Source organism: Carettochelys insculpta, chromosome 3, assembly GCF_033958435.1.
Source record: "Carettochelys insculpta isolate YL-2023 chromosome 3, ASM3395843v1, whole genome shotgun sequence".
Taxonomy (NCBI): domain Eukaryota; kingdom Metazoa; phylum Chordata; order Testudines; family Carettochelyidae; genus Carettochelys; species Carettochelys insculpta.
In genome coordinates this window covers 184,300,580-184,328,061 of record NC_134139.1, presented here as the reverse complement: position 1 = coordinate 184,328,061, position 27,482 = coordinate 184,300,580, and the positions used below count along the sequence as shown (strand labels likewise).

The 27,482-nt window shown below is 43.6% G+C and overlaps 1 protein-coding gene across 4 annotated transcripts in view; it reads right to left on the bottom strand.

The window, feature by feature from the left end:
* DDX1 (DEAD-box helicase 1) overlaps window positions 1-27,482 on the bottom strand; it is a 48,311-nt gene that overhangs the window by 5,548 nt on the left and 15,281 nt on the right. For all 4 annotated transcript variants that reach the window (XR_012645123.1, XR_012645124.1, XM_074991288.1 and 1 more), the window contains 12 exons: window positions 25,949-26,087; window positions 22,278-22,338; window positions 20,805-20,903; window positions 19,046-19,135; window positions 17,312-17,500; window positions 13,512-13,563; window positions 12,831-12,977; window positions 12,157-12,248; window positions 10,758-10,830; window positions 8,398-8,470; window positions 8,260-8,302; window positions 7,886-7,981 (listed from right to left, as the gene is read on the bottom strand). Coding sequence is in view for 2 of the 4 variants with exons in the window: in XM_074991288.1 (XP_074847389.1) it covers window positions 7,886-7,981; window positions 8,260-8,302; window positions 8,398-8,470; window positions 10,758-10,830; window positions 12,157-12,248; window positions 12,831-12,977; window positions 13,512-13,563; window positions 17,312-17,500; window positions 19,046-19,135; window positions 20,805-20,903; window positions 22,278-22,338; window positions 25,949-26,087 (1,154 nt within the window). In the remaining 2 variants the exon portion in view is untranslated. The remainder of the gene's footprint in view (window positions 1-7,885; window positions 7,982-8,259; window positions 8,303-8,397; window positions 8,471-10,757; window positions 10,831-12,156; window positions 12,249-12,830; window positions 12,978-13,511; window positions 13,564-17,311; window positions 17,501-19,045; window positions 19,136-20,804; window positions 20,904-22,277; window positions 22,339-25,948; window positions 26,088-27,482) is intronic.

Here is a 27,482-nt window from a genome sequence, read left to right as displayed (position 1 = left end):
AGGAGCAGCATACATCCAAGAACAGTTTGCCCTGAAAAGAATAAAGGCTTAGAAGTGCATGTACACTAGTTTGGACTAGATGACCTAAGTAGTTGCCTTTGATTCCTCTTTCAGAGGTAGAATTAAAGTCTCTCTATAGATCAGGGTTTTCCCAAACTTTATATAGTTGGAACCCATTTTTTTCTAGTACCTTTTTTTGAGGCCAAAAAATATAAACAAAGTGAAAAATAAATTTTTCATTTTTTTCAGTTTATTATTTATTCATGATAACAGTACATAAGTATTTCACATCAAGACTTATATTAGGTGCTTAACTTACTCTTATTACCTTAATTACACAGGAAAACACAAAATGTTCTAAATTAATAGGATTGTGCGCAATAATTTGTCTATTTTTAAGGACCAGTATCCCCGCCCCCTGCCCAAAAGGACCAGTACTGGGCTGTGCACCACACTTGGGGAAACACTGCTCTAGACAATTCCTGACAGTTATTTGTCTAACCTGTTCTTAAAAGCCTCCAGCAACAAGGATTTTATAACCATTCCAGGTAACCTGTTCTGCTAATCGGTTTAGCTAACCTTACATTAAACGGCCAATATCTAACCTGAATTTCCCTTGTTACAAGCTACAGGTTGAACCTCTCTCATCCGACACCCTCAGGACCTGACCAGTGCAATACAACAAAAATTTGTCAGATGACAGGAGGTCAATATTTTTTAAGCACGCTGCTAAAATTTCCACTTCTTACTGGGTTCTTAAAAGACATTTAGGGGTAAATTACAGCTAAATAACCACAAAGAACACCGAGAGCCAGGACTAGTGGCTGTAAACAAAAACTTTATGTGATCACAGGAAAGCCTGGTCATAGCAATGATAAGTGGTCATCCAGGTAACTAAAACCATGATGGATTACAGAGTTTGTGGGATGAGACAGTTCCGGATTAGAGAGGTTCAATCTATAACAGGATTAGTGCTTGTTTCAGTCAGTGGGTATAGTAAACAACTGATCACTGTTTGCTTTTAACAAACTTTTACATTATTTGACTATTCTTTTCCCCACTCCTTTCCATCCCAAATTCTTTTTTTCTAAACATAGCCTACTCTACTATTCCTCATAGGTCATGTTTTTAAATCTCTTACTTTTGCTGGTTTCTCAATTCTGTCCAATTTGTCCACATCTTTCTTAAAAGGTTGACCCAGTACTCCAGCTGATGCCCCACCAATGGCCCCTTTGAGGCTACAAGTAACAGTACAGGCAGACCCCTCCATCTGTAAAGTGCCCCTACTGCAACATTTAAAAAAAAAAAAAAAACAAACCAGTGACCCTTTTTATACACCAAGCCTCTGATTATGACCCCTCTTCCTCTACGTTAAAAACTGAGGGGGATTTATGTGGGAGCACTGTGCAGACAGCTCATGATCCCCATGTAAAGAGAAGTTACTCACCGTAGTAACGGTGGTTCTTCGAGATGTGTCCCCGTGGGTGCTCCACAATAGGTGACTACCCAGCAGTAACCCAAGATAGGAGGTGGGTAATCGGATTATGTGCAGCCTGTCCCCGAGAGGACCGCTGCAGAGAGACGGGTATCCTCTTGGAATACCCTGTGAAGGGCGTAAAGTTTGGCGAAGGTGTCGTAGGATGACCAGGTCGCCGCTCTGCAAATGTCTTTTAATGCAACGCCCTTGAAAAAGGCTGTTGATGCCGCCACCGCCCTGGTGGAATGAGCCCTGGGAGTGGCCAATAAAGGAGTCTTTTTGAGCTCGTAGCACATTTTTATGCAGGATACAATGTGCTGTGAGATTCTCTGCGAGGAGAGACCCTCTCCTTTCGATTTGGGAGCGAGGGAGACTAGGAGTCTATCCGTTTTCCGGAAGGACTTGGTCCTGTCTACGTAGAAGGCTAGCGCCCTCCTCACGTCCAGGAGGTGTAGGCGCGCCTCTTCGTTGGAGTTATGAGGCTTTGGATAAAACGAGGGTAGAACAATAGGTTCGTTGATGTGAAACTCGGAAGAAACTTTGGGAACAAAGGCTGGATGCAGCCGTATGGTTACCGCCTCCTTGGAAAAAACAGTGCAGGGTGGCGTTGCCATGACTGCCGCGAGCTCGCTCACCCTACGAGCTGACGTAATTGCAAGAAGAAAGGTCGTCTTCATTGTAAGGAGGCGGAGGGGAACCGTGGCCAAGGGCTCGAACGGTGGTCCCATCAGTGTGGTAAGCACCAGGTCCAAGTTCCACGAAGGTGGAATCGGTTTCCGAGGGGGGTAGAGGTTTACCAACCCTTTGAGGAACCTGGTAACCATAGGGTGGGCGAACACCGTGTGCCCTTCCTCCTCATGTCTGAACGCCGAGATGGCGGCAAGGTGGACCTTTAACGAGGATAGCGAGAGTCCTCCTCTCTTGAGGTCCAGTAAATACTCTAGAATTGTAGGTATAGGCACCGAAAGGGGGGCCAGCTGCTTGGTAGAACACCAAGCCGTGAAGCGAGTCCATTTTTGTTTGTAGGTCTTCCTAGTGGAAGTCCTCCTGCTACTTTCTAGGACTTGTTGTACTGCCACTGTGCATGTGCTCTCTAGGGAGCTGAGCCAGGGATTAACCACGCTTGCAGTCGCAGGCTGTGGGGGTGCGGATGCACTATGGACCCCTGGGCTTGCGTGAGCAGATCCGGCGCCACCGGAAGAGGCATCGGTGGACGGTCCGACATGCGCAGGAGTAGGGGGAACCATTGTTGGCGATCCCATGTTGGGACTATCAGGATCATCCGGGCCCTTTCCTTCCTGGCTTTTTGCAAAACTTTGTGGATCAGCACTGTGGGAGGAAACGCATAAAGCAGGGGGCCCCCCCACGGGATCGTAAACGCGTCCCCCAGGGACCCCCATCCCAGTCCTGCCCTGGAGCAGAATCGTGGGCACTGCTTGTTGTGCTGAGTGGCAAACAGATCTATTTGGGGAAAACCCCATGCGTGGAAAATCGGCCGTAGCAGATCGGGATGGATCTGCCACTCGTGTGTAAGCGCAAAACGCCTGCTCAGCTGGTCTGCCTTCACGTTGTGCGCACCCGGCAAGTATGAGGCTTTCAAGATTATATCGTGGGCGATGCACCAGTTCCATAAGCGGATTGTTTCTGCGCATAAGGCACGGGATCGAGCTCCTCCTTGCCTGTTTATATAAAACATGGTGGAGGTATTGTCTGTACTGATCCCGACGACTTTGCCTTGTATGCGGTCTCGAAAGTGTTTGCAGGCGTTGAACACTGCTCTGAGCTCCAGTACATTGATGTGTAGTGACTGTTCCGTGGCTGACCACAGTCCTTGAGTCACCTCTTCGCCCATGTGCGCTCCCCACCCTATGAGGGAGGCATCTGTAGTGAGAAAAACCGATATTTGCGGCTGGTGGAAGGGTACCCCTGTTAGCAAGTTCCTGGGGTTTACCCACCATTGCAGGGATTTGCGCACCCCGGCTGTGGGCGACACCACCCTGTGAACGGTGTGTACTGCCGGTTTGTATACACTCGCCAGCCAGTGCTGCATGCTGCGCATGTGTAACCTGGCGTTCTGCACTACAAACGTTGCCGCTGCCATGTGGCCCAGCAGCTGCAAGCACGTCAAGACCGGCACCGTAGGGCTGAAGGTGATGACTTGCACGAGGGAACCGATGGCTCGAAAGCGAGCCTCTGGTAGGTATACTCTCGCTGTAACCGAGTTTATGCGAGCCCCTATGAACTCTATGTCCTGTGTGGGGTCTATTTGTGATTTTGCCAGATTGTTAACCAGGCCAAGTGAGGAGAACGTGTTTGCTGTGACGTGTATCATGTGCAGAACCTCCCCTTTCGAGGCCCCTTTGAGCAGGCAGTCGTCCAGATACGGGAAAATAAATACCCCCCGTCTGTGCAGGTAGGCTGACACCACTGCCAAGGTCTTGGTGAAGACTCTGGGGGCCGAGGAGAGGCCAAACGGTAGGACCTTGTATTGGAAGTGTTCGTTGCCTACTATGAACTGGAGGAATCGCCGGGGAGCCGGATGGATGGTTATGTGGAAGTACGCGTCTTGTAAATCGAGGGCTGCGAACCAGTCTCCATCGTCCAGAGCTGTAAGGATGGAGGCGATCGTGGTCATCCGAAAACGTTGCTTGCGCAGGTACCTGTTGAGGCCGCGAAGGTCTAAGATGGGCCTCCAGCCTCCTGTCTTTTTCTCCGTGAGGAAATACCTGGAGTAGAACCCTTTCCCGTGCAGTTGCTCCGGCACTCTTTCCACCGCCCTATGAGCATGAGATGGTCCACCTCCTGCCTGAGCCTCGCTACCTGGGAGGCCTCCTGGAGGTGGGGCTTGGGTGGAGGTCGTGACGGTGGGAGCGACTGGAAGGGGATGGCGTACCCCGTGGCTATGATCTCCAGCACCCATTTGTCTGTGGTGATCCTTTGCCACTGGTCGTAGAATGGTCAGAGGCGATGGTGGAACAGCCGCTTCGGATGACCTTGTGCGATGGTAGTGATGGTGCAGCCCTGGATCTGTATGTCAAACTTGTGGCCTTTGGCCCCACCCCGAGGACGCACGGCTCTGTTGTGAGCGTCGCCTGGGAGTTCTGTACTGCTGGTGCTGTTCATGTCGCCCTTGCTCGTAACCCCTGTGATACTGGGGGCGCTGTTGCTGCTACTGGTACCGCCTTTGCTGAGGGTAGTACCTTTTCTTTGTGTATGGAGGGGTGTAAATCCCCAGGGTCCTGAGTGTGGCTCTTGAATCTTTACTGGAATGAAGGACCGAGTCAGTTGATTCAGCAAACAGCTTCTGCGAGTCGAAGGGAAGGTCAACTATCTTCGCCTGCAGATCCCTCGGTATACCCGAGGTCTGGAGCCAGGAGTCCCTTCGCATCACCACTGCGGTTGCTGTGGAACGTGTTGCCGTGTCCGCAACGTCCAAAGCAATCTGAACTCCCATCCTCGCAGCCGCGTAGCCTTCTTGCACTATGGCCTTGAGGACCGGCTTTTTGTCCTCTGGAAGCGAGTCCATGAGGGAAGTTAACCTGGAATAGTTGTCAAAATTATGGTTCGCTAAGTGCGCTGCGTAATTTGCCATTCGCAACGTTAAAGTGGAGGAGGAGTAGACCTTTCTGCCGAACAGCTCTAGCTTCTTGGCATCTTTGTCCATTCCCCCTGTTTTAAATTGAGATGTTTTTGATCTTTGTTGCAAGGACTCCACCACCAGAGAGTTTGGCTGTGGGTGGCTAAACAGGAACTCCATGCCCTTCGCCGGCACGAAGTATTTCTTATCTGCTCTCTTTTGGACAGGCGGAATAGTTGCAGGGGTCTGCCATATCGTAGTGGCGGACTCTAAGATCGCTTCATCAAGCGGTATTGCTACTCTGGAAGAGGCCGGAGGTATCAAATTTTTGAGGAGCTTATGGTGTTTCTCTTGCACCTCTGCTGTCTGGATGCCTTGCGTGAAGGCCACCCTCTTGAACAGCTCCTGAAACTGTTTGAGATCGTCCGTAGGATGGACGTCCCCCAGGGCCGTAGCCTCGTCCGGGGAAGAGAGCGAGGAACCGCTGGGGTACATCTCTCTGGACCCTTCCGGTTCCTGCTGGTGATGGTACACCCTCTCGCTGGAGGTTTGCGAGGGAAAAATCTCGGGGTTCCATGATCAGTCCCCCTTGAGATGCTTGAGTCTCTGTCCCCGGTCGCGATTGCCCTTGGGGGTACGAGATAGTTTGTGGGGATCTTTCCCTAGTAGATTGCCGATGGTGTGTATGCCCCGCGTGGTAGGGGCGACCATGGCAGTATAGGCACTGTTCTTGGGAAGGTGACCTAGACCACTCCCTTGGTGCGTACCCTCTGCGTCTGGGGGAGGGAGATCGTCGAGACACTGGAGAGAGCGATTTCGCATAATAGTCCAGTGGTTCAAACCCCAGGAAGGGTGAAGGTGGTGCCAGCCATGGCGAGGCTGGTTGTAAAAATGGAGAAGGGGGCTCCGGTTAGGCTAGGGGAGACCCCTGCCTTCTGGTTGGAGTCTGCAACATAAGCGGAGGACTGTGAGAAAGCAGCTCCACAGCCCTGTCCGGAGAGGGGCTGCAATGCCTCCTCTTGTGTGCAGCCTTCCCCGTCCCTGGAGGAGGTGACTCCGCCCCCTGACGCGCGGGGGATCCCGGCCCCGTCGGCACCGTGCTAGGCACGCTCGAAGGCGGTGCCGCACGTGCGGTGTCCTTCTGCGCCTGCAGGCTACGTGCCTGCGCGCTCTGCACCGCCGGTTCCGTCGGGGTCGGTGCCGCTGCCTGCGGTGCCGCCGGTACCGGCGCTTGTTTAGCTGCCGCCCTGCCTGCGGTGCGGGGCGGCTGGCTGATCATCGGAGGCTGAGCCGTTTCCACGTGGCTCTCCGTGCCGCCGCCGATCAGCTGTTGCTGCGGCTGGGGGCTGCGTGCTCCTCCCCTCCCGCTCACTGTTGCTGCCGGCAGGGATCGGGCTGGAGAGATTTTCCTCCTTTTTTGCGCTGATGGAGTGAGGGAGGCAGCTTTCCTTTTAAGGGCCCCGGAGGGTCCCTCCTGCTGCGGCCGCTCCGGCACGTCTGGCTGGAGGGCCTTATCAAGAAGCAGCATTTTAATCCGCATCTCCCTGTCTCTTCGTGCTCTGGTTGTTAATTTAGCACAGAAGGTGCATTTCTGTGCCACATGGGACTCCCCCAGGCACCTTATGCATAGACTGTGCCCATCAGACACTGGCATCGCCTCTCGGCAGGACTCACATTTTTTAAAGCCTGAAGAGGACATTGTTGGTGAGTCTTTTTTAAGTGGGTACTTAGCACCTTCTTTGTGCTGTTTTCCCCGTCCGATGGCCTGCCTCAGCAGGAGGGCTGATGGCCGCAGCTCCTGGCCTCCGGCGCTTGTTACTGGGACTGGACTGAAGCTGTCCCGCTCGTAGTTTGTTTGTTGTTGTTTGTTTTTTTGTTTGTTTTTTTTTGCAAAATAACAACCGGCTAACTCGTAGTAGCCTAAGTATCTGAAAAACTTTGAAAGAAAAACAGATAAAGTCGTTGAATACGCTATTTGGCCTTAGCCTAGTCGGATTCTGTCTGCAGCCGACGGCGGTTAAGAGGAACTGGCGGGGACCGGATCGCGCACATGGCCAGGAGCGCGTAAGGGAGCGGCGCGCGCCGGCGCATGCGCGGTCCGGCAGAAACTGCTTGGAAGATCCGATCTGCGGCGCCGGGCAAGCCTGTCACCTATTGTGGAGCACCCACGGGGACAATCGAAGAAGAACAACCTTGCAACCCTAGTGGGTCATGACACCCAGTTTGAAAACAGTTTTCCTACTGATTAATTGAGCCTACGCAATGAGTAACCTGTAGGCTGAACTTAACTGCTTTCTTTATTACATGTAAGTTATTAGCCTTATTTGCACAAGTGCAAGTTGCTATGAATTTGTAACAATTTCATATTTGATGCATCCCATTCAAAATCTGTGCTTGTGTAAAAGTGACACTGTAAGGGTAGGAGGAATGACAGATATAAGTAGTCTTAAGGGATAGCGTATCTTCATAAATGAAACTGAAAACTATAAATCAGATTTTTAATCCCATTTTACAACTGTTTACAGCATTTGGTTAGGAAGGTGATAAAATGCATTCAAAAATCTGCCTGCTATTCTGGATATGGAGGATGAGAATACAAGATTTCCCCATCAGCCTGAGCAATGTTCATTAGCATAATCAGCTCCTAATATCAAAAATATGATTAGGAATTATTGTACAAAGAGGATATTAAATTCTTGAAACAGACATACGTCATCTTCACCAGTTATCTAAATTACATGTATTTCTCTCAATCCTTCAGAAGCTAGTATCAACTCTCTCTCCACCTTTAAAGAAAAAGATATTTGAGTAAACAACAAATCAAAGATTACCTGCATCTCGTTGTACCATATGGTACAACCTCCATCTTCCTTCAGCCTAGTATTATAGCAACCCTTTCCACGGCTACTGCAAACGTGATACCACACCTAGATAAGAGAAAGATATGCCACACCATTTAATATACACATATATAAATGCATTTATTTTCATCAAATCCAGTGCATCAACTAGGATACTCAATTGCAGAACTTTTCAGTTAAAGATGCAAAGTGCAGATTCACCACACCAAAGTTAAGTACACAAAACAAATACACCAGTGTTTTCCAAAGCAAGTGATTAAGTTGGGTGTCAGCCCCCAACAAGAAATTTTACTCAAAGCAACTTTTGTTCTACCCAGTGCCTCTGCTTTTGAATTAGGAATTACCTTCTCTTTTTCTGTTGCCACAAGGGAAATCGCCAGACCCATTCTGAAATGTTAGAAAAATGTACTTAAATAAATACTTCTGAAGGACATTTGAAGCATTAAACAAATCCAATAAGAATAATCAAGTTTCCAACACACCTTTCAGCTCTTCCTACTCTCCCAATTCGATGAACATAATTTTGCTTTTCATCAGGCAGTGTAACATTGATAACTGCATTAAAAAAGTAGACATTACTTCATACATGAATATATGACACTTCATAGGTGGAGCACACAACCCAGGTTGTATTAATTACTTCTAGTAGTCACACATACTGTCAACTTATTCTGTCTCAATTCTACTGTAATCCCTTGTTCATGATCGTGCAATACAGTTTTACAGAATAACAAAAGAAGTTACTGACAAGTTATCTTTAATGTAGGATATATTTAAAGGAATATTTTCTTGTTCCAACCCTCAAGCCCTGCTTCCTCCACCCACCAAAAAAAGGATAGTCCATTCAGGTAACACCACCCATATTTAAGGTTTCTCAATACTTCAGAAGAAAAACAAAACAAACAGTCTCATTGTGGAGGAAGACACTGATTATGTAGGTACCGTCTGCAACATGTGGATCAGAAGTTACCAGTGAGGCATTTTGACAGGTATCTTACTCTGTGATGAAAGCCATTTGCTTACGAATCTGCCCCGTCTGCTGTACTGGCCATGCATAGATAGGCCGTACAGCAGACTCCAAGAGAACCCCCCTCCCCCCACACAAAGACGACAAAATGAGAAATGGATCAAAGCCACCAGGCCAGGATTACGGAGTTGTAAGTAGATTCTACTAAACCACGATGAATATGTACCCCCCGCACCCCCCGACAATGGATCCAGCTCAGTCAGTGGGAGTTTTTACTGTCCCCAAGATAACGGGTGGTACCTCGAGAATGTCAGAGGGTGGCAACTTGATATATCAGGAGTGATGTGTAACTTGTTTGTACTGTACTGGATCAGGTTGGAGCCCCAACCCCATTCACGGTCAGAGGGAGACTACCTGCCTTATCACTAGCGGATGGAACAAATAAAGTCAGGCCCAGGCCCTGTGTTGGATTGGTCAGAAAAGCTCAGGCTGAGCAGTCAACATGCTCATGCCCTAGTTCACAGCAGGGCAGCAAGCAGTTGGTCTCTTAGCTCTGGCAGAGAGCTGACAAACCCAAGCCTTTTGCCCAGGAACAGGCGAAGACTGACACTTATGAATTAAGGTGGTGGGAGGTGAAAGGGATCGAGGACATAGGCCAACCTGCTCCCCCGTGTTCCAGGCCAGGGCACTAATAGTAACATGTTGACGGTAACAAAATGACTCATAACTGGCATTTTTTCCAGTCAGACCAAGGGTGGCGATTCTGGGCAACTTCCCCATCGCTCCTCTGGACCAACCCTGACCAGGTCCTCTGTGTCTTCAGAGAATGTAAGCTCCAAACAGGGCTTGCAGTTGCTCTGAACCTGGAATCATCCTGATCCTGTACAGTCCTCTGCTTATTTGAGGTGCATGTCAGCCTCCCATGTCGGGAGCTGAGAAAAGGTGACTGGCTCCTCTGGCTCTCAGCCTCAGCCTTTAAACTTTTGCTGCTCCCTCACTCTAAGTCCCCACTTCCCTGCTTCCAGGGGGCAGGGCAAGATTGATATGACCTGGCCCACCAGGGGACACTGGGACAGCCTTCACTTTCCAGGGCAGAGGGGAGCTAGCCTGCCTCACTACAGTACCTATGTATAAACATGTACCTCCTAGTGCCTGGAGCACATGGACTGTTTGCTTGGCCTGAGCCCCTGGACCATTTGCTGAACTTCCCCAACTGACTACTCACTTGTTCTGCCTGCTTGTGGTCCCTCCAATCCTATGGCTCCAACTTGATCCAGTACAGTACAAAAAAGTAACTCATCACTCCTGACCCATCAAGTTACCACCCTCCGACATTACCTAGGAACCACCCATGGCCTTGTCCACAGGGTTTGATTTCTATTTATTCTGCTGTATAGCCATTGTGCTGAACCTGGGTTGGTATGAATGTTATTTGTGTGGAGTGTGTTCGTACCAAGATGTTCCCTCACAAGAGGTCTCATTATAACCCTTCTGGAACGTGCTTCTAGACTGTGCCTAACACCATTTAGTGTTTTACACTATTAACCTTGCTTGTGCCAGATTCTGCTGGCAGAGCCTCTCTCTTACTTACAGCTTCACTTTACATTAGCAAAGTCTTGATCATTGTTGGTTAGGCATCACACCAGACCTATGATACTTGGGCTTATGTTCAGGCCCTCATCTTACTACAACAAACATGTGCAGGACAGACAAATTAAGAATGTCTATACACTAACATACAAGTGCTTGATTTTATAACCATTAAGTACTTTAAGAAGTTATACATTCCATTTAAATAATTTCATATTCACATAAGCAAATCCTTCAAGTTATATAGCTAAAAGGTTATGTGTTAATCATATTTACACTTCTTACCATAAGGAACACCATGGATATCTATTCCTCTAGCAGCCACATCAGTGCAGATCAAGAATCTGACATCTCCTTTCTAAAGACAAATTTAATTCATAGTTAAACCCACTATAGGTTTTAAAGACAAAAACACTTTATCCCTGACCCCCAACCTTCCACATCAGAGGCCTTTAAATAACATCTTTTGAAAGTTAGGTTACTTATTTAGGCTAATGCCAGTTTCCTTTAAAAAGATTGGTCGTAGCCTTTAGAAGTTATGCACAGTCAGTCAATTACACTAAATTACAGGAATAATGTGTCACAAGGGTTTAGACAACAGTGAACAGTTACATCCTAGAGTTCTGGCTTGATGAAACATTTTAATATGAATGAGCCTAAAATTGGAGGACGAACTATGGCTACGTCTGCACTAGCCCCAAACTTCGAAATGGCCACGCAAATGGGATGGGAATAAGGGGACTTGGAAGTAGACGGGGTCCTTTCGAAAAGGAGCCCCGTCGGGACAAGCCGCACGGCGGCGAGGCGTGTCAATTTCGAAGTGCCACAGCCACCCGCATGCTAATGAAGCGCTGAATATGCATTTCAGCGCTTCATTAGTAAACTTCGAAATGGGCATTTGCGTGGCCATTTCGAAGTTTGGGGCTAGTGTAGACACTACCTATATGTTTTAAAGCATGGCTTTCATTATCAAGAAACCACATACAACATTACAACTAGAGTCACAGGAGCACACTATTTCTTTATAACTTCAGATAAGTAGATAGCTACTAAAAGTAGCCTTTTTCCACAGGCTACGATGCATTGTGAACTCAAGAATATAATAAAATAGAGAAGTTCCTGAAGAAGTAGTTGGGTGAAATGGCAGATGTTTCGCATACTGTAAAGAATGGATTGAGAGAATAAGGCCATCAGGCACCTTAGATTGTCTACATCAGGGGTCAGCAACCCTTGGCAAGTGTGCCAAGAGTGGCACACGAGTCTATTTTTCTTTGGCGTGTGAAGTAGGATCTCAGCCGCACCCCTCCTTCCCCACACAGCCAGGAATTTGCTCAAAGCCATGCCACCAGTGGATTAACACAAGACCAGCTAATGCTACCAACCACCACCTGAATGGTAAAACTCTGCATCTTAATTTATTAATTAAGCTGTTGTAAATAGGACTATTATTTACTTTGAAAAGTATCACTGGCACTCTGACCAAACAGAGGTCAAAGATCAAATGTCATCGCCCCGCCTTGGAAAGGTTGCTTACCCTATGCTCTACGTCTTCATATGAAATAACCACCCTGACTGAAGTGGTTTGGAAGCACTGACATTTGAAATCAAGTTTGCAACTGCAAGTACTCCTGTTCCCAAATTTGCCTGGGGACTAAGAGAAGCACCATATAATATACTCTATTACCTTAAACCTTTCCAAGTTTTGTTTTCTTTCATGAGGTTTTCTGTCACCATGCAGGCAGACACACGAGAACTGATGTCCTCTCCTATCTGGGCCTGAAAATTTAGGTTATTAATATCCTATTGAACAAAGATTTCATTATACACACTCACTCCTCACAGCAATAGCATACTACAAATATGTTAAGTCCAACATTTAAGTCAACTTATAGGTGACAGTCCTCAGGTGTTATTCAAAGAACGATTACCTCTATGAGACCAGAAGCTTCAAATATGTCAAGCAGAAGACAGCTCATCACATCACAGTAAGGTACTACTTTTTTAAAGGGAAATTTGTTTTAGGTATAAGAGACATACTGCAACTAAGTTTTATCACCATCTAAATACATTTTATAGCACATGGACCTCAACTGGCAAGAGGCCAAGTTCGGTGATCACAGTATGGCACCAACACAGGTCAGTAATTGGAGGTCAGCGGTGATGTTGCAGCTTTCAGAAAATTTTATAAATAAGACCTAAAACATTCTGAAAGATTAACAAAAAACTGTTTGGTGTGAACACCTTCAAGTGTCAGTATTTCTTTAAAGGAAAAAGCAGAAGTGAAAGACTATTTGAAGCCTGAACAGTTAATCTTAAGACAATAAAATGGATTAAGTTAAAAAAGGCGAGAAATATTACCTCCTCCCTGTTGTATCAAGTACTGCTCCATGTTATCACAGTCTATTTTAGTTCTGCAGAAAATAATTGCTTGATCCATCTTGTGTTCCTTAATTGCTCGAATAGCATACTCTCCCTTCAGTATTTTAATAGCTTCAGACCACATTTCTGAATATAACGAGATGCTTGTCACTCAAAGCCATTATAAAAATGCTATTTTCTAAGTCTGTTAACGATACAGTTTTCTGAAGGCTTCTATAGACACTTACTATAGAAAAAAAATCAGGCATATTAGCATAGGTGGGTGCAATGGGCCTGATCTGCAGCCCTCATTTTTCTCCCATCCCAAAGAGTAAAAAAACCTCTTTCCCAGCAAGAACTAAATATCTCTCAGAAACACATGAATAGTTATCCTCTCTGCTACTCAGGCTGTCTGTGGATTTCAGCAGACATTCCTGCCTCGGTTATATTCATAATTCCATTTTCAAGTTTTAGTTTGGAAACTCAAGGACTAGAAACTCAATTTTTTTCCATTTGACTATGACCTAAACCACTAGACTCCAGAGGCTGAGACATAATATACCTTTTCATAGGCCCCACTCAACGCAGTCTAATGCTGCCTCACGTATTCTTTGAAATATACTTATTTCAAAAGCTATTGCTTTGACACACTGAAGTCTTAACATTGGTAAGTTCAATTACCTGGACTGTTAACTCCAGGCCTTGTATTATCTTTTGCATGTACTTCATCCGTCTATTAAAAAAAAAAAAAGGCGGGTGAGGTGGTGGGGTGGGAAAGAGAACAGTTAATAGTTTCATTGAAGCAGTGCCACAACTAACCAACAGTTTGCTATTTGCACTTAATTTATTAAGCACCTGCACTCGGCCTGTGTCTACACTAGAGAGTTTTGTTGACAGAAGGCCCCTTCTGTCAACATAATTCAGGGAGCATTTACACACAAACATTCTATCGACAATCTTGACAGAACTCTACATTTGTCTTGACAGTGTTATGCCTTGCAAATTGAGGAATACATGCTTCTTTTGACAGAACTCCATCAACAGAAGTGCACTGTAGAGGCTGCTATTGACAGAGGGCTTCCAGTTCACTGGGCAGCCCTGTTTGCAGAGCTTCCGGTCAGCCATTCTGTTGACAGAGCAGCCAGACTGCCCTGCCCTATCTGTCAACAGACCAGATTGCTTTGTCGATCTTGTGTGTGTAGATGCACTCTGTCGACAGAGGTTTTGTTGACACAACTCTGCTCACAGATGTTACTGTCAACAGATGCTTCTAGTGTAGACTTAGCTTTGATAGGCTATGATACAAGATACAGCTCCTGTTCCAGAAGCCTTGTCTAACATAGGCAGGCACCAAACGATGAAGCTCTCCTTCTAGCAGAATTTACAGAAATACTGCTGTATTAGGGGTGTTAGCCCTCTATGATTGTGCTGGAATCTCCTACAATGGAAAAAAAAATTAATATAAAATTAAAGATTATATCATATGATGAAACAAACTGAATACATCCAATATTGGCAGTCTTTACTGCTACCAATTTAGTCTGAAGTAAAATTTTTACTACAAGGTTCTCAGATGAATTGTCCTGACCCTTTCATAAGATTCAAATTACTTTTGACCTATTGATTTTTTTCAAAGTGTGTAGCCCACTGTGAACACTGGTACAGAATGTTTAATTCCAAGTTCTCAAACTTATTTCACCAAATAGTCCATGCTTATTTTTATAGCTACTGTTTATCCTCTGTGTCAGTTTACCTAGTCCAAGAGCATAGAGCAAAATCAACTGCATGGCCAGAATTAAAATTCTGACATTCCTAACTTTCAGTCGCTGTTCTCTAACCCATATTGCTTCTCTAACTGCTGAAAAGAGAAATTACAGAATTCTGAGGAAGAGAGAGTGGGTTAGAAATTAACTCCTAAATCAGGAAACTGTATTTTGTAGTACCTTTCGTATAAAAAGACTAAAATTCAGAGAGTTAACTACAAGGAAATTATATTGTCATAAACCGCTTTCCTTATTTTTAAAATCATAATGAAGTCTATTAGTAGCAAATACTCAGCTAGGGTAGTCAGGCCTAAATGGAGAGGGCAAGCTAGTCCTCACTGGTTATGAAAGCAACTGTTCTGAACATTGAGAGCCACATTGTTTTAATTCTAGCCAAGGCGGAACCAAAAGGGGAAGTTAATAATAGCATGACATATATTACCAATGCCAATTGTTTACTCTTATGGAGTTTGTATAAACCTATTTAACACTTTACAGAGTAATGTGCAGGTACAAGGGGAAATCCTTGTTATTGAAAAGGAATTCTTTCTGAAAAAGCAAAAAAAGAAGTTAGTGTTTCAATGTTTATTTAAAGAAATAAGGTAAACTTAGGGAGTTACCTCTAAAAGCAAGGTTCAGCTACACTGACAAATGCATAGAACTCCCTCTAGTGGTTAGTACAAGACCTATGCTAACCACAGATTGACTACTGCATGAAATCTAATCTCACAGTGAGTTTAAGTTATTTATCTTGAACTCAACAGCAAAACATTCCAATTGGATATCTTAATTCAAGGACTACAAATGAGTTTGCCAAAAATCAAACCTAGCTTCTTGCTTTAACCTTTGCATGGTTTCACAAAGGATGAACATTTGTCTTTGGCTGAAAATACTCACATCTATCCAGCCTCCTTGTGATGTTTAGGACAGTCAGATGTTTTATCATGGAAAAGTAAAACTTCAAATCCAACCCTGGATAAGAAAATAGCTTTTCCTTCTGCATATTAGCCAATAGCAGCAGGCAGGGGCAATGAAGTATTAAAGGACGCAATAAAGAAGTCTGCTCTCTTGCCAAAGAAACTAGAGACCTCCTCAGAGTAGATTTGACTCTTCCAGCACAAATAAATGGAAATAGATTTGAGAAAGTGCAGGTCTTCCCAGTTAAAGCCCCCAACTGGAAGGCAGACTGAGTGCACTCAAGCAACTGAGAGCTTTATGGCTACTTCTAGATTACAGGGAACTGCTGACAGAAGTCTTTGTTGGAAGAAGATATCTTCAGACCAAACTTGTGTCAGTGGATCGTGGCCAAACAGATTGCACGAGTGATCAACTCTGCTGACAGAGAGCAGCTGAACAGCCTGGCTGCTGTATCAGCAAAATGGGCCAACTGGAAGCACAGCACACAGGGCTGCTCCATGCACTGGAAGCCCTGTTTGTTGACAGAGGGGGCCGCTTTCTGTCAACAGATCTCTGTTGACAGAGGCCTTATTACTCATGGGGAGCCAGGTACAGCTGTTGACAAAAGTGCTGCATTCTGTCAACTTATTGTTGACAGAATGCCCTGGGAATCTGGATGCTTTGTGGGTTGTTGACAAACGGCCATTTTGCAGACAAAGCCCTCTAGTGTAGGCATAGCTTATATGGCAGAAATGGAAAATAAGAGTTCCTGGGATCACAGCGATCACTGTTGCTGTAATTTTTTTTTTAAATGCTAGTAAGGAAAAAGGTCAGTTTTGCTCACATATCACAGAAAATAAATTTACTTCTAGTTGCATGCACCAGACTGGCATGACAGTATTTCTCCTGCACGAAGGAGGTAATTTTGTTCTTAAAATGGCAGCTGCCACACTGTAAATGTGCATACGAAACCGCCTAGAGGAAGTCATTTTGTAGGAGGAATGGGTGCAAGGAGACACTGTCGGGGTATTCTGGTGGTTGCACATTCACAACTACCACAGTCATTTGAAATTTAAGTTTTAACTATTAAAATGCCATCAAATACATATTTATAAATCTGTTGCTCTTTAAAGAAAAGCAACCTATTCATAAGCTTCATTTATCTACATGAAACTCATCTACCTGAAACAAAACACTGGAATTAAATTAGCCAAAAAGGACATCACAGTTGCTAATATCTATATGAAGAGTTCACAGTTGGACTCAAAGGCACAGACCATCACAAGGTCTACATTTTCAATGCTCATTGACAGGCTCCTGGCCAATCACAAATAAGACAATATAGGTCACAATGCTGAAGGCTACATAATACTAGGAGAAAAAACAAAAAAAAACCAAACACACCCAAAAAAACAAAGCAAGCAAGCAAACACAAAAATCAAATCAGGTAAATACTTTCACTTGATAATGCATAAGTTACCTCTAAGTGCTCTCCACTGCGAGCAAACTTTCATGAGTTTGAGCTGCAGTCAGGTCTCTTTTGCCCCAATTTCTAATAGAGGCAGGCAAGGCAACTCTAATAGTCTTGCAGACTTTTGAGTTTTAAGAGGTCATCAGTATTATGCTAACACAGACTTCTTGCTACAGTCATACACCAAATTCTATGTTCAGATTCATGTAGCCATTTCAACAGGCTACAGTGGCAGCTGACCCCACATGGCTAAGTTCAGTTTCTAGAAGTTTAAATTGTTGTATAAATTAAAATCAAAATTATTTAAATTTCGCCTATTGTGTTCTTATAGCACATTATAAATCACCTACCCTGATATGATTCTTGCCAAGTCTTTCCCATAGTTTGTCATTTTTGGGATTCACAGGAACAACAACATGGTGCACAGTTTCTGGAACAGAATCCTCCCCCTTTAAGTCAACCCAGGTGGGGAAATGCATGATCTTCTCCGACAGTTTTTTCACATCAAAAGAATGTAGCGTTGCAGAACACACAATAACCTTAAAAATACAAACACTTTAGAGCAAGAAATTTCACCGAAGTCGCAAACAGCATAAGGGGTGACTTACTGGCCAAGAATTTAGGTGGAGAGAATAAAATCTTGAAGGGTCTTATATATTGGAGACAGTGTGATATCATGTAGAGACTTTTTTCCCCTCCCTACTTCTGAATTTACAGTGACTGATGGAGATCAGCCATCTGAAGATCTCTGTCTGGCTAAGTCAAATAATTACTCAATTATTGCATCAGGTACCTAATCATTCACTGTCAAGGGAAGTGGCAGCTGAGGAGGCAGCAACACAGAGCAGAAGTTTCTAGTAATTCTTCAGATAACATACATGGGCCCTTACCAAGCTAATGGCTATGAAAAATACATGAAGTCTCCCCCTGTGACATCTGGTCTTGTGTGCCTTTAACCTGCACTATACAGATTTCTAAATCTGGGGGGAGGGTTCTGACCTGAACGGAAAGGGAAAAGGTCACAAGGTTATTTTGGGAGAAGGAGTGGCTGCACTCTTGCCACTCTTACTCATGTGTTGCCTTCAGAGTTGCGTGGGGAGGAAGCTGGTAGCAGCTGTGCCTTCAGAGCTGAGTTCCAGGTTTCCCACTGCTCTGCTCTAAAGGCAGCACCACTGCCAGCAGCAAAGAAATGAAGGAAGCAGGATCGCAATCCATCCTGCAATAATTGCAACCACACAACCTTCCTTTTTTGGATCAGGATCCCAGCAAAACACTATATTTTCAGGTTTAAGCAGCTGAAATAATGAAAAATTTATATTTTTTAAAACCCTGTAACTACAAAACTGACCAAAATGTCTGAATTTGGTAGGATACCACCCCTCTCCCCACCAATTTAACAGATTTCTCAATGTGAATTTGAGTTGTCAGATGTGTTCCAAGTAGAATTTTCATATTAAAATGCCTCCACTAACACTGCAGATTACGAAAATTGGTTTATTACCGCTACATATCAGAGCTGTGCCTAAAACCACATAGCAGATATAGAATATATCTGGACAATATAGAATACAATCAAGAACTCTTAATTCATGACAAAAATGTATACTTGTTTTTTACTAAAATGATAAAGAGTTCTTGATTGTATTCTATATTGTCTTTTCCAAATCAAAAGAGAGCTGTACTTTAAGAACATATTACATTTAAGTTCATATTCTGTGTTCTACTTTATTTTTTTTTGGTACAATTCAAAACTAGCACTCAAGATAATCAAGTATTTCAACCCAACAATGAAAGCGATAAAGGACGAGCAGATTAAACGTAGGATTATCTTCTGCAAATTCTAATAAGGAGAAATAGCTGTTTCCCAAAATAGCTGACTTTCCAAATAAAATCCCAACTGCACATTTAATTAGCACACAGTAAATCTGTAAAACCTAATTTGCAAGAACAAGCATTGAAAAGAAAGTAAACACGAAAGTATTCACTACTCATAAAAAGGTGTGCCATACTGACAAAATTATATTCCACACAGTTAGCAAACCTATTAAAAATGATTGCTGACTACAACAGACAGAGCGTTATACCTGCAGTCTTTTTCCATCTGAAGTTATCTGAGGAATCTGACTATGGATTCTATTTATGAAGTCTGAATAACCTTGGAGGAGAAGACCATCCTGCATAGGAAATTAAAAAAATAGAATAAAGCAGCTACAGCACCTTTTCTTAATTTACTCAATTAGAAAATACTAGGATATAGACTTTGATGCTTTGTTTAAAACTCTTGTCTGGCTAAATGGACTCGTCCTCATGGCCCAACATTACTAAAAGGGAAAAATCCTAAAGTTCCAACTTATAATGGATCCTGAATAAAAAAGTATGCACCCAGCACACTGCAAAAACCTCCGGACCAGCTATTGCACTTTAAAGTTTATGCTATTTAAACTGAACTACGACATCTGAAACAGGACTAAAGTAGCTTTTCGAGTACAGCTCAAGCTCAGAAAAGCCCATACAATATCAAAGGCTGTGGAACCCAGATTATTATTTTTTTTGGGTGGGTGGGGGAGGAAGAGGGCAGGCAAAGGAGGTAGGAAAGTCTAGTTTATTGTAATCAATGCCTAAAGCACAACCACAAAAAAAAAAAAAAGAGTCTATAGATTTCCTTCAAACCACCCAAACTTAGTGTTAGAAATTAGCTACAGAAGATGAAATAAGAGACAGAAGTGAGATGCTTGTGACTGCAAATGTATAAGTGCAGCCTAGGTCAGTGGTTCCCAACCTTTTCAGTAACATAGTACACTTCAATGACAAAACACTTCCATGGCACACCCACTTTTTTCAGTTGAATCGACTGCTCATAAATATCACCTTTCCCCTTCAGCCCACTGGAGCCGGGATATGGTATTTAAAATTACATCCCAGTTTCAACAGGTTCCCACCCTCTCCCCCTGCCACAGCAGAGGTTGGGCAAAGGCTTCTGCCAGACTGTTCAGGTTTGGAAACAGTATTTCAGCTGCCTCTCAGCACAAACAGGTTTGTGTATGGTCAGCATTTTCCGTCATGGGGGGCTCTGCAAAAAGCAACTGGGCCGGTGGGTTAGGGGGAATTGAGTAAGCCCTCCCCACACCAGATGGGATTCAGGCAGCCTTGCTGCTTGAGGTCATCAATTTCCCCCCCCAAAGTGCTCTGGAAAGAGCTACTGCAAGGGGAAATTGACAAAAATCTCAGGTCACACTTGGACAGTTCTCACAGCAAACCAATGTGTCACCGCACACCAACTGAAATCCACTGGCCTAGGTACTATTTTCAAAGCTAGTAAAATAGATATTTCTTCACAGTACTTTTGAGATTTGGCATTAAATCATATCATCACATGTAATCTTTTAATACCAGCTTCTATTCAAGGGCTTTGTACATCCACAAGGCTGCATTTGAGGATACTACTCCCTTGGCTTGGCAGATGCCTCTGCAGCTAACTGTTACGCCGTAAAACTACTCAGAGAACCATTTAAGTTTATCTGAAACTGAAGCTTTCTGAAAGCCTTGTGAATACTCTTGGCCTCCCCATTTTGCAAAAAGGACTGGCTCTGTCCATAACTTGGACAGAATGCAAGTCTAAGAATTGAGTATGCTGCATTTACAGAAGAGTGACTATGATAGTTAATTCTGAAAACACAAGAATACTGAGCTGTCACTATCACATTTAAATACATATATGCATTAACTCTAGGGCAATGAAAGTGTCACCTCACTAATAGTAAATCAAACTGTCACAAGTTTACAAAAAAAAAACAAAACCAAAAACCACAATATATAAAGTCGAAATTTTTTTTAAAAACTTACAGCTTCATCAAGAACCAGGAATCTAACTTGAGATAAGTTAAGCTTTCCAGTTGACACCAAGTCATCCAGTCTTCCAGGGGTTCCCACGACTATGTCCACCTACAGAAGGGTTTCTAAGTACATTTAGCATGTCAAAATTTAACATGAACACTAAGCATAGGTTGCACAGCCATTTACATTAAAAGACCCTGTTTTCAGTTGCTTATAACTTTGGCAAATTTTACTGGATGTGATTAATATCTTTGGGGAGTGAGAATGCCAAGCTTTGAAGCAGAAAGTTTGGGCTACAATGGTGCAGTTCTTTCAGAGAACAAGGCTGATGAAAGTAAATGATGTTTTCCACTTCTTAAAGTAAGTTCCAGCCATCTAATTGAGAAGATTCAAATCCTTTATGCATTGATGTAGAGACTTGGTACTTGGAAAGCAGAAGTGGGACATGGTGGGGTAGGGTAGGAGAAAGATTTAACATGCTTTGCAGGGGCTTGTTAGAGCCTGGCAGCTAACTTCACTGAAGAGTCATCTATACTCAACATGCTCCCTTGCCAGGAAGCTCCTATCCATGGTTACTCCGACAGAGTGGCTGAAAATACTTTGTCCAAGCAGGGTTTTCCTTACGATTGCTCTTTGCTATTTGGACCATTTGGCACAGGAACCAAAACAAGGGAAACCATCTCTACAAGTGTACTCTCAATGCTAGTGCACAGGCAGCAAGGAAAAGGAGGAGGAAGCTCCTGTTTTAATGCAGATGGGAGAAAGATATGGGGATGGAGATTGGAAAGGAGATAAGGGGCATGGGGCCAGATGAGAGCACCAGGAAAGAATGGCCTACAGACAAAAGAGTAGGTTTTCTCCACCTTTTTCCCTAATGAGCCCCCCCCACCCCCGCCCCATCAAGCTTAAAAAAAAACTCTAGGCCCTAGCAGCGTGGGGAGGGAAACTTGGGGCTTCCAGAAAAGGGAACCCTTTGGCATGGTTTTACTTCTGTTTTTGGAAGCTGGACACACATGCTAGCAGGGCTCAGGCAAGGTCTGTGCAGCAGGGTCTAGGGGTGGCATTCCCTCAGCTCTCCTTACCCATTCACCTAGCCTGCCTGGGTTGTGAAGGGATATAACCAAAAATATATGTATAGAACTCAAAAAAGGCAGGAGGGGAAGACCTTCAGATGAAAAAGTTTGAAAACAGCGCAGCAGGGAGAGGGGGTAGTGAAGGGTACAGGGGTCCCAACACAGCTCCATGCTTGGGGTGGGGGAGGAAGGGAGCACAATGCAAAATTTGCATTACCGGGCTTAATTTGATCTATTTCTCTGTCTGAAGGGAAACAAAACACTAGAATACTGCAATAGTTGGGCAACTTAAATTAATTTATTTGCTCAGACTTACAGATGCTATATGGAGTACAATATTGTTATGGAACTTGGGCTGTAGAACACATGAACCAAAAAATTTGAAATTAGTGGTAAGAATACAACTTACACCATTTTCCAGAATAGAAAGCTGATCTCTTGCAGCAACACCACCAATAATTAAGAGTTCCCTAAAACAGAATTAAATTGTAGGAAACTGAGTTTTTGAAACTTTTACATTTGTACAGTATAAATTACACTTTAATCTCCAGACCTGTGGTGAGCAAACTGTGGCCCCAGGGTCACATGCAGCCCACTGGGTTTCTACGTGTGGCCTGAGACATTTTATTAACTGTTGCCAACATGCAACGTTGCCAGATTAAGCTGGTTTCCATCCTCACAGTATTTGTCCTACTGGTAGTAAAGTGGCACGGGCATAAAGTCGGGCACATGAAGTAAAGTGTGTGCTGACTGCACGCAACATTGACTATGAATTACACACTCCCTCTGCACCAAATCAAAGCACTGTTGTGGTTCAAATCGGCACACTGTGCAAATTCTAGGTGCGTAGGCACAGTTAGCAAAACTATCCTACCCCAGGAGACAGTCTGGGGTCCGACAGTCTTATGGCTCACTCTGATGGAGTGCCACTCATGCGGCCCATTCACTAGTGCACGTTGCCCATCACTGCTCTGCACTGCAGACCTTTACATATCCAACAGAGCAACTAAACCAGCTGGTTTAGTGTTCTGTACACCATTATATGTACTTCAAGCTCAAGAAGTGTGTTTAAGGAAATTATTCAGAACTTGTTTTTCCCTGCTCTGCTTGAATTCAAAAGCTGGTCTCTCACCAATGGAATTTGGTCCAACAAAAAGGTATTTTTTCCACCCACCTTGCCTCTGTAATATCGGGGAACCAAGAGGACTATAAAAATGCATACGTTCAAAAGAGACAACCACCATACTATCATGTTTTTAAGTTAAGTTTCAAGGAAAAAAAAAATGCTTGTCATAATTGTTACCTAACATATATATGCACATATTTAAGACCAGAATTTGATTCTGTCTGTTGAATTTCCAGAACATGATTTTTTTTACATTAGCAAAAAAAGGTTTGAAAATATATGACATTACAAGAATGAAAAAAATTCATTAAACAATCTCATCCTTTGGAAAAGGCACAAGACTAAACATGCTATATAACTTTTGGCATATTATATTCTCAGAAGTCAGGAAAGGCATCATTATGAATGCAGTGAGCTATATATACACGTTACTTAAATCGAGCATCCTCTAGAATTCATATAGGTCCTACAGTGCTACATTTCATTTTTTAAATGTAGTCTTGAGGTTTCTAATATTTGTTCATTTGATGCAAATGTTTTATAGACAAAAAGCCACTGTTTAAAAAAAAACATGCTATGGACATCCACATACTAACCACAAAGTTTGTGCTCAGATCACACTAGCGCAAAAAAGAACCAGACCTATTGTGCTAGTTCATTTGTCAGAGGGATACAATAGTCTTTGAAAGCAAAACACGAAGGGCTATTGATTTAATTAAGTTGACTATGGTATTTAATGCCCATTTTGCTTTAGTCTGCACTGAAAAGGTTAATAGTGGCCAGTTAATCTATATAATATTAACTAAACAAGGTGAAAAGAAACCATGTAAAAATAAGGAGATGTAAATTAAATGTAGATATAAATTGGCAGAACCTGTTGAAATTTATCCCACGGTAGTTACGGAACTAACTGAAAACAGAGAATTGGAAAAGGTGAAACACTTGTAAATGCTATTTAAAAAATAAAAGAGGATCCAGGGAATTCTAGACCAATAAGCCTAACTTCAACACCTGGAAACACATCAAAACAAAATTAAACAAATTTGTAAGTGCCCACATGATAAAGGAGTTTGCAGAGTAGTCAGCATGGGTTTATTAGAAATAAATTATGCCAAACAAACCTAGTTTCCTTCTCTGACATGGTAATAGTGGAAAGGGGGAAGAGGGAAAACACACCAATAGATGCATTACATAATCATGATTTTGGTAAGGGTTTTGATACAGTCCCATATTACAGTCTCATAAGCAAACTTCGCAAATGTGGTCGAGATTAAATTATAAAGTGTGCACACAATGTATTGATAACCACTCAGGCTATGTCTGTACTAGAGAGTTTTGCTGATAAAACTCGCAGAACATCTGTTGACCAAATGCATTTTGTGTGTAGCTGTCAACAAAAAAGCCACATAGATGCTTCAGTGGACGCTTGCCGACAGAGTGGATCGAAAGATCTATCCACTTGTGTGTGAACACGATCTGTTGACAGAAGTTTTTAATCAGGACATCTCTTCTGACAGGAACTTCTATCAACAGATTCTTCTAGAGTAGATGTGAATAAATAAATATGGAGATATACCTGTCTCATTGCTGGAAGGGACCTTCAGAGGCCATCGAGTCCAGTCCCCTGCACTCACAGCAGGACCTATCACCATCCCTGACAGTTTTTCAAAATCTCTTTGCCCCAGACCCTAAATGGTCCTCTCAGGGATTGAGCTCACAAACCTGGGTTTAACAGGCCAAGGCTCAAACCACTGAGCTCTATCTCCTCCCCCCACGTATAGCCTTTCACTATAACCTTTCAATGACTTGCTGTCAGATTGGGAGGTGAAATCTAGTGGCATTCCACTGGTTGCAGTGTATGTTATGTTTTCGGTAATGGACTAGGTTTATAAAATGTAGTGGTCATATCAAGCTGAGAGGAGTTGAAAGCACCTGCAGGACAGAATTAGACTTCAAAACAAACTTGGCATAATGGAGAACTGTTCTGAATTCAACAAGTTTAAAACTACTACACCAATTTTCTTGGAGGATGGGGGGGGGGGGGGGGCGGGGGGAGATGCAAGAGGGAGAGAAATCAAACTATTACCACCTTGGGAATAAGCAACTAGGTGGCAGTATTGTTAGAGGATCTGGGGGCCAGAATGGACAAACAAGGATTGTACTTCAAGGCTCGTATGGAAGATAGAGGATATAGCTGTCCTGCACTACTTGGCACTGGTGACGCCTCAGCTGGACTACCATACCCAATTCTAGATGCCACCCTTTATAGGGCATGGACACAAACTGAAGGAAGTGCAGAGGAGAGCAACAAAAATGATCAATTTGTTATGGTCCCCGACAGTTGGAAATGGAAAAAAAAAAAAAAAAAAAAAAAAAAGGGCTTACTTTGTGGTTTAGGCTAGATACTAGGAAAAATTCTAAACTATAAGGCTAGATGGCACCAGAAGAGGTTACCTGAAAGAATGTAGGATACGGCTCTAATCATTAAGGGAAAATAGACAGTTTGAACCTACACCGCTTAGGTTTGATCTATAAATACACTGGGTCCTGCCTCAGGTGTGGGTTAGACTTGACCTTTTTAGTCATACCTTCCTGTGATTATGCTTTCTGTTATTTTTCAAACTTAAGAGAGCACCTGGCATACCTTTGAGAACTTAACATAAAGCCTCAAACACAGAATTTAAAATCACATCAGGCAGGTAAAGCCTAAACCCAAAAAACAAACGAAAATCATCAACTGTTTCATGATCTAGTCTTGATGCTGCAACTATCCCCTTAACTTCCTCTCTCTAACCTGCCCCAGTTTCCATCTGCTTTATCTTAAGGGGCACATTAACCTTAAGGCAGTTGCTGAAATCATATGGCCTATTTAGAAATGTTAGAACTTCATCAATAGAGACCTGACATAACTGGATTGTTATCTAGATCACAGACAATATTTGAAAAGACATTACCTTAATTTAGGATTATCAATGTATTTTTTGAATTGTTTTACATTGTTCAAAGTTTGTTCTGCTAACTCTCTGGATGGTTCCACAATTAATGCTTTTGGAGCATTAGGAAGGTTCTTTGTTTGAGCCACTTGTGCACTTCCTAGAAAACAAAAACACACACACACACACACTTTTTAGCTAAGAGGAAAGTTACACTTTCACATCTTTAATTGCTGGAAATAGTTTTCCAGATTTCCCAGTTTAAGAAAAAAAAAAGATCTTGAGTCTACACCTTTTAAAATTAGTTATTAATTCTTTTAAAAAAAATTTACAATCCAATGGCCAAGATCATTACTCATTTCGGCTAGTCAAGATCTTCAGATACACATTTTGAACTAACAGCAACGAAGGGTCCTGTGGCACCTTATAGACTAACAGAAAAGTTTTGAGCATGAGCTTTCATGAGCACAGACTCACTTCATCAGATGCTGGTCTTGGAAATCTGCAGGGCCAGGTATAAATAAGCCAGAGCAAGGGTGGGGATAACAAGGTTAGCTCAGTCAGCAAGGGTGAGGCTTACTACAAGCAGTTGATCTGGAGGTGTGAACACCAAGGGAGGGGAAGCCACACACCGCTAGAGCCCCGACCGGGGCTATTCTACCTCCTACCCAAGATCTACAAACCTGGAAATCCTGGACGCCCTATCATCTCAGGCATTGGCACTCTCACTGAAGGACTGTCTGGTTATGTGGACTCTGTCCTCAGACCCTATGCCACCAGCACTCCCAGCTATCTCTGAGACACCACTGACTTCCTGAGAAAACTGCAAGACATTGATGACCTACCAGAAAACACTATCCTAGCCACCATGGCTCTCTATACCAACATCCCACACAAAGATGGAAGGAATGCTGTCCGGAACAGTATCCCAGATGGTGCTGTAGCACATCTGATGGCTGAGCTCTCTAACTTTATCCTCACACACAACTATTTCAGATTTGGCAACGACATATACCTTCAAATCAGCGGCACAGCTATGGGTACCTGCATGGCCCCTCAATATGCCAATATTTTCATGGCTGACCTGGAACAGTGCTTCCTTAGCTCTCGTCCACTAACACCCCGTCTCTACTTACGCTACATTGATGATATCTTCAATCATCTGGACCCATGGGAAGGAGACTCTGGAGGAATTCCACCGGGACTTCAACAACTTTCACCCCAACATCAACCTCAGCCTGGAACAGTCCACACAGGAGATCCACTTCCTGGACACCACGGTGCTAATACATGATGGCCACATCAATACCACCTTGTACCGTAAACCTACTGACCGCTACGCCTACCTTCATGCCTCCAGCTTCCATCCCAGACACACCACACGATCCATTGTCTACAGCCAAGCACTAAGATATCTCCGCATTTGCTCCAACCCCTCTGACAGAGACAAACACCTACAGGATCTCTACCAAGCATTCTTAAAACTGCAATACCCACCTGAGGAAGTGAAAAAAACAGACCAACAGAGCCAGACGTGTGCCACGAAGCCTCTTAC